This window comes from Cibotium barometz, chromosome 45 (assembly GCF_041138505.1).
Source record: "Cibotium barometz isolate CiBa-2024 chromosome 45, ASM4113850v1, whole genome shotgun sequence".
NCBI classification, from domain to species: Eukaryota; Viridiplantae; Streptophyta; class Polypodiopsida; order Cyatheales; family Cibotiaceae; genus Cibotium; species Cibotium barometz.
In genome coordinates this window covers 32,840,327-32,854,785 of record NC_141090.1, presented here as the reverse complement: position 1 = coordinate 32,854,785, position 14,459 = coordinate 32,840,327, and the positions used below count along the sequence as shown (strand labels likewise).

The 14,459-nt window shown below is 43.5% G+C and overlaps 1 protein-coding gene across 2 annotated transcripts in view; it reads left to right on the top strand.

Moving 5' to 3' along the window:
* Positions 1-393: 393 nt before the first annotated feature.
* LOC147612667 (thaumatin-like pathogenesis-related protein 4) overlaps positions 394-14,459 on the top strand; it is a 43,783-nt gene continuing 29,717 nt past the window's right edge. Inside the window, exons 1-2 of one of the 2 annotated variants that reach the window (XM_086782833.1) lie at positions 394-526; positions 726-1,359. In XM_086782833.1, coding sequence (XP_086638959.1) covers positions 472-526; positions 726-1,198 — 528 coding nt within the window. In that variant the 5' untranslated portion in view covers positions 394-471 and the 3' untranslated portion in view covers positions 1,199-1,359. Of the gene's footprint in view, positions 527-725; positions 1,360-14,459 lie in introns of those variants that run through there. The other variant, XM_086782834.1, reaches the window with a different exon arrangement.

Below are 14,459 nucleotides of genomic sequence, written 5' to 3'. Positions count from 1 at the left end.
TTACATACCTATAGATACACAAACATACATAATATATATAAGTGTGTGTATCTATAGGTATGTAAGCATGTATACAAAGATTTCATTGAAAGATGTGAGATGAGATCTTCTTAGATTCAAATTCAAAATTGCTTTGGAAGATGTGAGATTTGGCTCCTCCTCACGCTTGAAGGAGGAGTGGCCATTTTGAAATAGGCCCCCCTCCTTTGCCCACGTGGAGGGAGGGCCCCATGATGCCATCCATCAAACAACTATTTTTTATCCCTTGTGATTAGGTTAGGGTGGGTGACTGACTACAACCATAAACATATGATTAGGTTATGCCCACTTGGAGGGAGGGCCACTCTCCCTTAATCCTGTATAGATATTACACCCACTGCTGTGCGGTGTATCATATATCATCGTGCCTGTCGCTAATTAATTATACCAACCAACTTATCAAATACATTGCTGGTCATCAGCGTTAGACGTATGGCGCAGCTAGTGTGGGCCCCCCTCATCATAGCAGCATTGTGCGCAGTATCAGGTACTTGATGATGTCAATCTTATGTGTAATGCCAGGTTTTTTAATCGGTTGTTGGCTGTGTGATTAATGTTGCATTATGTGGTTATCTTAATATCGCTATAAATCGGATGATTTATCTTAGCTAGTTTACTGCTCTGTGCGTGGCTAATTCGATTACTGTCAATGGCATCAGCTTAATTAAGATTATATTTTGCTGCAGGTTGCAGCGCCACCACTTTCAATGTTGTGAATCAGTGCTCCTACACCGTGTGGCCGGCGTCGTGGTCGACGGCGTCTGGTGGTGGAGGCTCGGAGCTGGCTCCGGGTGGCACGTGGGTGCTCACGGTAGGCGCTGGCTGGTCCGGACGAGTGTGGGGGCGAACGGGCTGCAGTGGATCCGGCACCAGCTGCGCTTCTGGCGACTGTGGGGGCTTGGTGTGCACCGGCAGCGGGCAGCCGGCCACGCTATTCGAGATTACTGTGGACGGCGGAAACAACCTGGACTACTATGATATCTCCATCATCGACGCCTTCACCCTGCCCATGAGCGTTACGCCCTCCACTGGCGGTTGCACCTCGCTCTCCTGCGCCGATGCCAGCTGCCCCCAGCCCCCCATCTACCGCGTCCCCGACTGCTCCGGCTGCACCCAGGGTTGTGCCTACGGTGGCTCCTACACCATCACCCTCTGCTAAAACACAACGGCTTTGCACGATATTAGTGCATCAAAATAAATAAAACTATCCAAGCATATATAATAAAACTATCCCAAGCATACACTTAAAAGCTTCACATATCATAGCTTGTTCTAGATATAATGTTTTGAATTCGGAAATAAAATAAAACAATTATGTTCTCAAAAGCCACAACGACTCAAGAGTCAGGACTAATAGCGCTAAAGTTTGAAGACCCTTCCAAAAGGTTAGAAAAACGTTTATCCTAAAAAGAGAATCTGAGTTTTTTGGGGGGGAAAAAAGAACTTTTGGGTTGTATAAACGGAAGTTTAACATGATCCCTTCAATGGAGCCCTCATCGTGGAAGGCTTTATGCCTCATTTATTTATATTGTAATCGTCATCTTCAATATGGGACCAAAATTTTGTTTCACATTAATTAGTTGGTAGAAGGGCTCCAAGGTAATTTGAGGTCAAAGTTGATTAATTTCTTTTGACAAGGGCTCCAACCTTTGGGGTGAAAGGAGTATTTTTCTGGAGTTTTCGTGAAGGTTATTTTTTCTACGCGTGGCATATCGTGGAGATCTTGCTTTTTTTTTTCCCTGTTCTCTCTCCCTCTCGCGCATGGTATCCCCGAGACAATAGTGTCGAGTGTCTGTCCCTTTGGCACACGCTTGCTTTGCCTCTCTCATCCAGAAACAGCATGCTCTGGCTCTCCGGATGGCTCTCTCTCTCTCTCTCTCTCTCTCTCTCTCTCTCTCTCTCTCGCAATGGCTCTCTCTCTCTCTCTCTCTCTCTCTCTCTCTCTCTCTCTCTCTCTCGTGCCTGAGAGAGAGCTCGCCGAGAGGCCTTCCATTCGACTCTCTCTCCACCGTCTCGTCTCTGCTCGACTCCACCGTCTCCCTCATCTCGTGCCCAGCGGAGGTTGGTGGGCAGAATCTTAATTTAAACCTATCCTCTTGGGTGTTCCTCTCTATTACATCCTGGTTCCAATTATTCCATCTTTATCATCAAGCCAAATAGTGATTTTGGTAGAGAGAGCAAGAAAATATCCACCTTGAAAGCATTCTTTGATAATTTTTAAATCTCTCCTGCACACATTTCTTTATTTTTTATTTTTTTATTTTATTATTATTTTTTTGGCAAGAAACACCGGTTTATATACACCACCCACACAAAAAGCCTAATCATTTTGTAGAAAAGACATGCATAATTCTGTGGTGAATTTTGGTCGAAGGAGGGGAAAAAAAGATTCTACAAAACAAAATGGCCAAGAAGCATTACAAGCAAAGTAGAAGTGGACGAAAATCCATATATGAAGAAGACATAATAAGAATCAGAAATATGCCAATTAGAATTTTTTGTGGAAGAAAAGATGATCTTGTAGAATTAGGAACATAGGACCCAAAATCGTTTCACCTTGCAATATCAAAAAATTTGAAGTAGCCTACTCTCTCGATCTAAGAAAAAGAGTCAATCTATACCCATTCAAACCCCAATGCTTAATTTGGATGCAAAGCCACCTATTATTTCGCACAAAAAACATCAAAGCCTACCACCATTAGGCTTGTACTCAACAATATTTCCATGTTTATGCCCATTATACATTCTAAGAAAAATAATTAGGATACAATTAATTCAATGTCACATGCCAAATTTTTGGTGCTAATGTACAATAGGACAACGTAACAAATCGAGATGCCCAAAATTATAAAGATGAGTTCAACAAATCAAAATGCACAAAATTATAAAGATGAGCTACATAGATAGATAGATCATATTTTTTTGAGAATTACAAAAAAAAAAGAGGACCAACTAAGAGTGGGAATCTAGTAGCAATCATAGGAAAATCACAAAGAGCAAACATTCAAAAAGTATCACTTATTTTACAATTCAATAGCATATTTAATAATCTGGCATGCACGTTCACTTATGCACACGCACGTTTCCATACTTACATACGCACGTTTCCACTTCTATTCACACGTGTTTTCACTTCTACGCGTGCATGTTCACACCTAACCATGCTCGTTTGGAGCTCTAAATGCATGTATGTCATTCTGCGTCGTATGCATATTCCCAAGAATGGCCTCTGAACGTATGTGCCCACTGTATACATACATTTCCAAGTAATATCCCACAATTTCTTCTGCACCTAGCCAAACTCTTACTACTTTTTCCTTGCCTTCCCCCTACTTTCTAGCACTCAGTATTCTCATCAAATAATTGCTGGTGCGGGGCATCCAAGACATCCTCTTACACAATACTACTCCTCACTCCCACCAAGAAGAGGAAGGCTATGAAACTCACCAAGCTCTTAGAGTATTAGGGAGTTGCCACAGCGACTTCTCCCTACTCTAACATATGTATACACACACCCCTCTTTCTCTCTCTCACTCTCTCCCTCCCTCTCTCTCTCTCTAACATGCACATGCACATGCATGTATGTATATATGTATATAAACACACACCTCTTTCTCTCTCTCACTATGGCATAGACGTAGAGGTTGAGATTTCCATAGCTCTCTCTCTCTCTCTCTCTCTCTCTCCCCACCCATTTGCAAAGCTTGTTTTGTGGTGATAATAAAAGAGACAATTAAGGATCCTAGATCTCCATAAAAGAGAGTTTACTTGGGGTGTCTTGAGGTGGATTCATATTCTCTAGGATGGTAATGAGAAAACTCAAAAAAACTATTGAAGTCGGAATTTTAGATAAATGATTAATTTATTCCTTATAGGATTTTGTGATTAGTTTTGAATTCAGTTAAGCAAATACTCAATGAATAAAATTCAGTAAAGTAGTAATTGAAATATTACCCTTCGAGAAGGATAGTTTAGGGAGAACCTTTCCAGACTCAAACCCGAAATCAGACTATGACCAAGACATATTTCCTTCATCAGTTTCAAGAAAAGACGATGTGACCAGTTCAGAAAAGTTCACTCAAATCACCCACCGAATCTGAAATCAAGTTAAGACCCTATGCTCCTACCACCTCACCTACCCAAGTCCCTCCTCCTTGCTTTAGCTATTACATCTTGCATGCTTCTTATCTACCGCCTCATTGACTCCTTTACAATGTGCATGTGTTGAGCCCTACTCTTCTGTACTGCCTGTTTTAGGCCCTGGTCAACTATGTACCACCTACGTGATGTTGGCTAAGCCTCATGCTTCTCTGTAGTAACCCTCCAAACGGGGGGGACTCGGGAGCAGTGCATCTTCCTCCGGTTCGACGGTCGACCCCTTTGCATTGTTGCATGCTTTTCCACCTGTGTGCTATTGGCCAAGCCTCATGCTTCTTTCTAACGCAGCCGAGACTCGGGAGCGCATCTTCCTCTGGTTCCACGGTCGACCCCTCCTCCGATTTTCACACGGTTTGTCCCTTGCTTCAGCCTTTGAATGGGTTGAGGTCCTGGGTCTGTTTGCCGCCTGTGTGTTGTTGTCTGCTGCTTCTCTGTGAGTTGTAATCCTCCAACGGCGTGGGCGCATCTTCCTCTAGTTCGACCCCTCCGCCGATTTCCACACCTACTGTCTCCTAGTCGAAGGAATGCATGATGCATCGGTGGGACGACGTGAACGACTTGCAGTGGCAGCCTGCTCATCCATTTGGCAAAATAGTAGTGGATAGTGGCTAGTAGGTAATCTTTAAAAAAAAACCAACTTTCATCCTACTTGTGGTTTACAAGAAATATCTATTATCCACAGTTTAAGTCCTTAATTTTTAATCCTTTTATTAGTACAAAACAAGGGATTTGTGAATCGTGAGAGGCGACGAGCGGAGGGAGGGGTGTGAGGAGGGAGGGAGGTGGGTGGGTTGTTGTGAATTGCTTGGTTTGGGCTCCTATGAAGATTTTTGGGGAAGTGATATTGATGCTTGAATCTACCAAGATTTTCTTTGAAATCCAACTATCCTCACCCTCTAGAACATGCACTGTCGGATCTTCTTTGGCTCCTCCTATGTCCTCTACAACATGCCACTACCATGTACTGTGAAATCCATGCTCTAAACATACTCTGAGGAGCCCTCGATCATTACTAATTTCTAATATCTCAAGTTTGGTGCACTCCCCCATCCATTCTAATCATCCTTGGGGGTAGTCCATGCCTATGGAATTGTGCTCTCTATGTCTACAATCATCTAGGCAACTGTCTCAAATTTTGATTGAACTTGATGGCTAGTAAGGTATTATATTGGGTTAATTTGAATTTGTGTAGTTTTCTCTGCTCCATGGTGGTGATACATTTGACTAACTTGACGATGATTGAGTGTGTACAGAAAGTGAATCTTAGCAAACTCAAAATAACAGCATAATGCTTTCTTGCAATATTATAATTTGTAGACGATTTAGCTTGGTAACTTTTTATTACATTGTTATACATATATCCCTACTTAACATAATTAAATCCTTTGCTTAAAGTAGTTTTCTTTGAGAGGATTGGGATGCATTATAAAAGTATTGAGCTTGATTTGATCTTGAGTCATTCTTCATGCTAATGTATTTGGTAGCTAGTAAGGGAGAGAGAGAGATAGAGAGAGAGAGAGAGGGAGAGGGAGAGAGGGAGAGAGAGAGAGGGAGAGAGACTTATTCACCTTCGTCCTTTAGATATGGAGGGTCTGTCTATGGTAATGTCTCATAGGGGGAGATGTAATGTCAAATAGGGGGAGATGTAAAAAGAGTAAATCTCAGCCCTCAATAGCCTCGTTCATGTCCAAAGTGGTTAATGTCAATGCAATACATGAGAGTGAGAGCTCTCCAAATGATGCTCTGGATTGCTTCGGAGTCTTTATCAACCAATCCCAAAAGGAGGTGGAGAAATCAATGGAATCTTCTTCATCCTTGGGCATACTTGTGCAAGTAGGTTCTCTTGGTGAATCTATCTCTATTGGAAGAGCATATGTACAAAATACGTTGGATGCTTTAAATAATAGGTTTCTTGACCTTGGAGTATTCAACTCAATTAGGTTATTTAATCCTTCCGCATATCCTCCGGATCCGTTTGATAGCGGAAAATGGACCACATAATGGTTGGAAAGGCTTATCAATAAGCGGAATGTTGATAGTCGAATCATCGAAATCAAAAGGTGTCTTGGTGAACGAGAGTGTTTTGTGGGTATGCTATATAAAGTGGCTAGGAATAGGGGTATGTATGATTATTGGAAATTTTGTAGCAATACAAAAACATGGTGGGATATAGATCCAGGGTAGATGCACTTGTGGGCAGCAATACAAAAACATGGTGGGATATAGATCCAGGGTAGATGCACTTGCGGCAAGCAAGCATTGTTGTTCTGACCAACACGACATCGTGTGAACAAGGCTTCTTTGGTCAAAATGCTATTAAAACTAACTTGAGATGTGGTTTGTGCTTGGAAACCCTTGATACCTTGATGTTGTTATCACTTAATGCAAGTGAAGTGTCTCAAATTCATTGGAATGATGCCTTTAGTACTTGGTTAGAAGAACGAACATATAGGCGGGCAATGCCATTACAGTGATGCATGCTTTTATGCCATTGCTGTATGCTTTTAGGCCATCCCTGGACTGTATAGATTGTCGGCTGCATTTGGACAAAGGTTTCTTTTTGGGAAAAAGTCATGGGTGGCTGGGCTATACAGGTTATAGGTTACATTTTGGAAAAAGATTCATTTGGGAAGTAGTTGATTGCTTGTTTTGGGAAAAGTTGATGGCTATTGGGCTACGACTATTTTGTCACATTTCAGAACATGAACATGCATAACATATGCATTTGTTGGATATGTAGTTGAGGACTTTGCACATACTAGTTTTGGGGGCCATTTCAGCCACTAGTATGCACATGCATATGGCTGCATTGGTAATCCTTTGGTAGGTGAAGCAAAGTATATTGCAACATTGCATCATGATGTTTAACACATGTATTGGCTATCTTATGGTGATGAAGCATAGTATAGTACAACATTGCATGTGTATCAAAAATATATATTCGGTATGTATTTCATTCGAGCATATCTATGAAGGGAAGTATGTACATGTGGTGCTTGTGAAGGGAAGTACTTTTAAACATGTACATGTGGTGTTTGTGTTGTTGCTACTTCTTTCTAATCTCACTCATTCGTGTGTACCATGACTAGTGTAGTATCACGAGTTTCAAGGTGCTTGGTAAGAGTTTAAACCTACATTTAATCTTAAAATCACAAAATTTAAATATTTATATTTTGTTTGATTTTTTGTCTCATTTGTACTAACTTTCTAGTGTGGGAGGGGGGGGGGAGTTGGTTCTCTCCAATGCTTATGGTGTAGAGAACCAACTCCCCTTCCCCACGAGAGCTTGGTGTAGCCACTCCACGTGGTGAAGGGGTTCAACTCCCCTACTCTTTCTCTTTATGTGGTAAAGGGGCGGGCCCTCACCATCGACACAATAACGTTGGAGATTGCGATCTTGGAGATGTATGTATTCAAGGCCGCTTACATCATCTCTCCTATCATAGGCAGGCTTGAATCCTATCTACTTTGCTATTCAAAAATTTTCCATACGCATGAAAATTTACTTTTGGATGATCATTATGTTATCATTTGCACTGTGATGAATAAAGATGCTTTTTAATTTGTACATGATAGGATAATAAATGTGGTGTTTTTGGTAGCATGCTTGGATAAAGCTTCTTTTAATCAATATATTAATAGCATTGTCTAAGATAATACTTGGGCTTTGTTTTAATATGATTTTGTTGTGAGAAAAATAAGTCTTCCACTTTGAATATTGCTAATATCTTATGATATATATAAAAAAAGAAGTCTTTCATTTTAAAAATAATACTTGTCATTTTTTAGTCATATATGAAAAGCCGTGATAAGAATTACGGTGCGTTTTTTAAACGCTTGACTTGACTGACTGACTCGTGAGGCGAATTTTTGGGCCAGGTCTACATAAACACGGCACTTTTGTAAACGCATTTTAGAGTCTCGACTGACTTTGAAGGAGCCTGGCGTTGAATTTGGGCACTCGCGAGACCCTGAGGCGCTAATATATATAATACACCCACTGCTGTGCGGTGTATCATATCATCGTACAAACCAACTTATCAAATACATTGCTGGTCATCAGCATTAGACGTATGGCGTAGCTAGTGTGGGCCCCCCTCATCATAGCATTGTGCGCAGTATCAGGTACTTGATGATGTCAATCTTATGTGTAATGCCAGGTTTTTTTTTTCCCAAAAAAAGCAGGGATTTCGTATTAGAAAAAGAAAAGGGACTGACGATTACATAGCAGATACGGGCTGTGCCCTTTCAAAAAGAACCATACTGATCTAGGGGTTACATGATTACAAGGGCATGCACACATGGGTATATAGAACAGTTGCAAGCTCTCGGGGGCCTGTTGGGGTGTATAGCGTTCTCATCGTCATCCACCTTATTGTAAATATCGGTGATTTCCAGCAGGTGCTCAGTGAGTATTCTGTCCTTCTCGCGGATATCATGGATGTCATGTTCCAACTCTTCATCCCACCTGACATAGAGGATGCTGTCCGTCTTGTGCAGCATGTCCATGTTGTTGCATGCGTGTTTGCTTTTCTTGAGGAAGTCTCTTCTTTTGTGGATCTCCTTCTTCCTTGCAGAGTTTGCATTCTTCATCTGTAGAAACAGTTCATGTTGCAGCATTGTTAGTACTGGAGGGGATGATTGAAATAACACGGCATTCCTGGCACACCAAATAAACCATAAAAACTCTGCTCTAATACAGTTCCAGAGGGGGGTTGAGCATCCAATGGAATCCCCTAAAAGGAGTTGTTTCCACGAGAGGGGACTCGGGTGGATGCATTCAATGAGTTTGTTGAGGATTGATAAGATAGGGTTATTAAATCTGCATTGGAGAAATAGGTGTAGTAGGGACTCCCCCTCCCTTTTGCACCATGGGCAAAGGCCAGATCCTTTCCCTATTTTGCAAGCTCTCTCTTGTGTCCATAGCCCCCTGTGCAAGATTAACCACAAGAGGCATGCCTTTTTGGGTTGGATTAGAGGGGACCACAGACATTTGAACTTGAAGGTCCATTGGCGTCTGTCGAGGAGCACCTCCCACTTGGCATTAAGCTTGACATGCAGCGGGGGGCTAACAATGTCTTTAGGGATGGGGAGCAGGTTTTTTCCCGTCGCCCACACGATCGCCTTCAGGTGGATAGGGGTAAATATACCAATCTTCCAAGTGATGTCCACATCCCATTCCGCCATTCTCTGCTCAATCAGCCCTATGTCCACTCTATTCAGCTTAAATCGGGTCCTGATTTCCTCCCTGGATGCCCAGTCCCGTTTCCCTTTGTCCCACAAATTCACCCAGGTTCGGATACCCTTTTTGTGTAGTTTCAGGGCTTGGTGAAGATTTTCTTCAGTAACTCTAGGGATTTCCAGCCAGGGCCACCAGACAGAGTCATTCTGTCTGAGACTTGCATCCCTGTGTCAACGGGGGTTAGGGCGGAGCTTACCTTTAAACCTGTTCCACGCTTTCCATAAGGATAGTGTTAGTGCACTGCCCACTGCTCTGATCGGATGAGGGCTGAAGAAGATAGTTACCGTAGGAAGATTGGTCCATTTTGCCTTTCCTAGTAGTTTGAATCTGTGCAGATGTCTTGTGATAAGCTTCGCCCAATCTTGCTCTGGGGAGAAGAATCCTCTGATGATCCATTTACTGGCCAGCCTATCAGCCAGTTCAGAGATGTCATGAATTCCAAGGCCCCCTTTCTCTTTTGCCAGAGTGCAGTGCCAGAGTGCAGTATGACCATTGAACTTTGGGGATTTTCTTTCCCATGGGATGTCCCGACCAGAGAAAGGTGCTGCAAATCTGTTGTATAGACTTGAGTGCCTGATCTGGGGGTCTCCAGCATGCCAAGAAGAAAAGGGTAGCTGGGATAATATAGTGATTGATTGGAAGGATTCTTCCAGCGAAGGATAGGATGGTGTTCTCCCATCTGTTGAGTTTGGCGGACATCTTGGACATTACCCATTCCCACCTCTGGTGCATTGAGACCTTGAACCCCATCGGTATACCTAGTAATTTGAAGATCTCCCCATCTTGGATGAGTTGACATCCTTGCTTCACAATCCACTCGGGGGTGGGGAGCCCCTTGGACTTTATACCCGTTTTTTGGTGATTGATCAAAGATCCTGACGCTGTGCAGAAAAGTTGCAGGCAGAGCCAAAACTCTTTTAAAGAAGCCTCCTTATTGGCCACCAGGGCATTGGTATCATCGGCGAAGAGCTGTAGGCACATCTGTCTGTGGGAGTTGGGGAGTTGTATCCCTTCCATTCTCTTTAGTCTTATTCTATCTTCAACAAGCCAGGACAGCCCGTCTATGGCTATAGCATATAGAAGGGGGGCTAATGGGCAACCTTGTCTGATCGATCTGTTGAGACAAAGGGGCCTTGAGAGTTCACCATTGATTGACACTTTTGCCTGGGCATTCCCAAAGAGCGTTAGGATCTGTCTGATAAAATTCTCTTTGAACCCAGTGCATTGGAGGGTCAGCTTGACGTAATCCCATTCTAGATGATCGTAAGCTTTGTCAAAGTCGATTTTAATGAAGCAGTAGTCCTGCTCTGATTCCTCTGCAAATTCTATGCCCTCCCATAGGCTGATTATGGCATCAAGGATGTAACGCCCTTTTATGAAACCCTTCTGTTCCTGTCTCACCCAGTTATGTAGGTGTTTGGTGAGCCTAAGAGCCAGCGCTTTTGCAAATACCTTGTAAGCTGTATTAAGCATTGTTATCGGTCTCCAGTTGCCTAGCTCCTCTTTGTCCCCCCTTTTGTGAATAAGTTTCACTACTCCTATATTAATAGTTAGGGGCAGAGCTTGGAAACGCAGGGCTTCATCCCAAATGAGCTTGAGCGGGGTTAGAAGGCTTGATTTAAAGATCTTGAAGAATTCAGCTGGTAGGCCGTCCAGCCCCGGACTTTTGTGATTCTTTAATGTGTCAATGGCTTTGCTTAGTTCATCAGTAGAGAGGACAGCCTCCAGGCTATCGGCCAGATGCAACGGGACCGATGGTTCATCAGTAGAGAGGACAGCCTCCAGGCTGTTAGCCAGACGCAACGGGACCGATGGTTTCCAAATTCTTTTAATTTCTTGTTGAGCAGCCTGCCATTTGGCTAGGGAGACACTCCCAGGGGGGCTGAATATTTGGCTGAAGTATTGATGGGCTATCTCCAGATTTTCCTGCTCGGATATTGCAATAGAGCCATTCGGTTTTCTCAGGGGGGAATAAAGTCCTACGCGTTCTTCTTCTTAAGCAGCTTGAACATTTCTTTCACGGGTCTATCCACTTTATTTACCCACCAGCTTCTGAAGAACAGTTTAAGGTGCTCTCCTTCAATCAGTTCTTCTTTGTGGAGGGCGTGTCTGAGTTGCAGTACCTGTTCCCTCTGGCTCAGGGAGGGGTTTACACACTCTTCCAGCACTTTGAGCTTGTCATACATGTGTTCTCTTCTCTTCCTCCTGATGATGGAGACTTCCTTCGTGGTGTCTATTAGCATTCTTTGAGTTTGCTTGACAGCTGCCGACCATGCTCTAGCGGGGGGGTTCCCCTTGAAAGCTTCCTCCCAGATATGTTTGATTTGGGTCTGCACGCAGGGTAGGTCAAATAGCTTTGGGTCGGTATGGAACCAGCTACTTCTAATCTTGTTATCCTTGTCATCTAGCAGCACAACCAGTTGGTAGTGGTCCGACAGACATGTAGAGCTATCCACATTCGCTTTGCACCTCAAGAACCTATTTCCTACTTCGGAGGAAATATAGCATCTATCTAATCTAGCTTTTCTAGTAAGTGAGCCTTTTCCATAGTTCTGCCAAGTAAATTTGCCTTGTTCACCAATATCTAGCAGAGAGTGAATGGCCTTCAGCTGCGACCATTGCTCCTTCTCCTGGCCTTTAATGGTTTGTCCTAGGCCTTTGAATCTATCCTCCACCTGTTCTACCATATTAAAGTCTCCGATTAGCATGCATGGACCTTCCACTCTCTGCAGGGATTGCCAAATGATCGCCCGGTTCGCTGCATTGCCTGTAGCGTAGATGGCAATGACATTAATGGGATTGGGTCCCCCCAATTTAACCCCTAGCCAGTGGGTGTTGCAGGGCTCAGAGATGATCTGTAAGATGTCTTTCTTCATTTTCTCCGCTATGCCCAAGGCTGAGCCCCCAGATCCTGTAGGATGAGATATAGTAATCCAGAAACGGCTTGAGTCAATGCTTTTTAGCCTCTGCATGAGAGTCGTCTCTTGGGCTTTAATTTCTTGCAGACATATGATGTCTGCATCTTGATGCATACTGTGCAGCCATCTTTTCACCGCCAAGGCTTTTAGAGGGTCGGTGAGTCCCTTTACGTTCAGAGAAACTATTTTCATTTCTTACCAGTTTTGGTAGAGCGCCTCTCTAACTGAGGAGTACCCGCCGGGGATTTTGCCACCTGATCTCTGCTCCTCTTGTTATCTTTTTGACATTCCATCAGCGCCGGGGTAGAGGAGATGAGATGAGTCTCTTCATCTACTTTTTTCCCTTTGCCTTTATCCTTGGTCGGGGTCGAATCCTTGGCATCCATTGAGTCAACTTCCTTCTCCAGCCTGTTTATGTCGATGCTAGGTTGGGCTTGATGGTAGGAGGACGCAGATGATTCGGCCGTCTCACCGACCTTCGACTCAGGGAAATTTAGCAGTGGTGCGAATCTGTTCCCTTTCCTTCCTTGCATTTTTTTGGGGGGATCTCCACGTTTCTTGTTCTTGGCAGCGAGACAGGGATGAACTCTTCCTTTTCTTGGAGGGGGCCTATCCCACTTTTGGCTGCGGTCTGGATGGGCGCAGACTGCTTCTGCGGGTGTTTGGCTGGGCAGACCTTGATGGCATGACCTTGAAGACCACAGTGGAAGCATGCGTTCGGAAGGTGTTTGTACACCACAGCCTGAATTAGGGTAATCCCCTCATCTTTGTATATCTCGATGTTGGCTGGGAACGGCCCCTCCAAGTTCATCTCCACCAGGATTTGGGGGTGCCATCTTGGATTAAAGCCCTGCTGAGGTCGTCTACCCAGGATTTTCCCAAGGGGTTCAGCTACCTTGTGGAGGAAGGGGTAGTATTGCATGGGGAGGTGAGGGAACTCTACCCATACAGGGTAAAGGGTCGGTTTCGGCCCTTCAGTCAAGAAGCTTGGGGACCATCTGGAAAGGCACAGGGGGTTGTTATTACGGATGAGCCATTGGCCCGCCCCCAAAACTTTTAGGGCCATCTCTGGGGTCTTATGTCCTCTACAACATGCCACTATCATGTAGTGTCTTAGAGGCTAATACAATGTTGCCTTCTAAGTCTTTATTTGTTGTCGATGAAGATGTACACCTCGATGATGGTGCACCCCACTCTTTGTATTTGCTTGACTTCTTGTAGATGACATGGTTGAGACATACATGCCATTGCTTCCACCACATGCTTTCCACCTTGACCATTCTCACACAATGATTATCAAGGCTGCCACCCTTGCTTAAGTGGTTTGCTTTTAGATGGTCCTCCAACATGCTTTATGCTTCCTTGAATAATATATCTCCTTCATGAGTAATGAGGTAGATTTAAATAGGGAAGGGAAAGGGAGGGTCTTACCACTTGCCTTATGGATTGGTCAAGGGCAGTGTCTACTCCACAATTACAATAGCTTTTATGCATGTTGGTTAAATGATACCCTTTAGGGTTTGAAGTTACAAGCTTAATGAGTAATTGGTTGAGGTAAATATCAAACAAATAAGGTTTATCATCCTTGGCTCAAGAAGGAGAGGGCATGGCTCATAATGTTGCCAATGCCTCTTACAAAAATAGTGCCAAAAGATGCTTAAAATCATGACAAAGAACAAGGTAGAGCATTTAGGGATTCTATGCTCAACCTTACAACTCATCTTATACGATGAAAATGCAGAATATGCAGCAGAATAACATGCCTTGGGCTTGGAAAACAAGAGCATACGGCTTATGGCTTGCCTATGCCTCTTACAAACAAGGGCCTCAAGGGTAATACACATAAACATTGAAGATGAGCACTTAATGTACATGTGCCCAACTTTAAGAACACTCAAAAATCTGAGTTTTATGATAAAAAATCAGAATTCTTCAACCTCTTTATCTTATGAGATGAAGACAATTGGTTCATGGTTGCACCATTTCTTTTTGGAAGAAGCAGTTTGTCGATGAAGACTTGAATGTGGCACTTATGGTGTGTGCCCGGCCTCCATGTTGATGAAGAAGAGCCTTCTTAATGTAAATGACCTTCTCCTTTGATG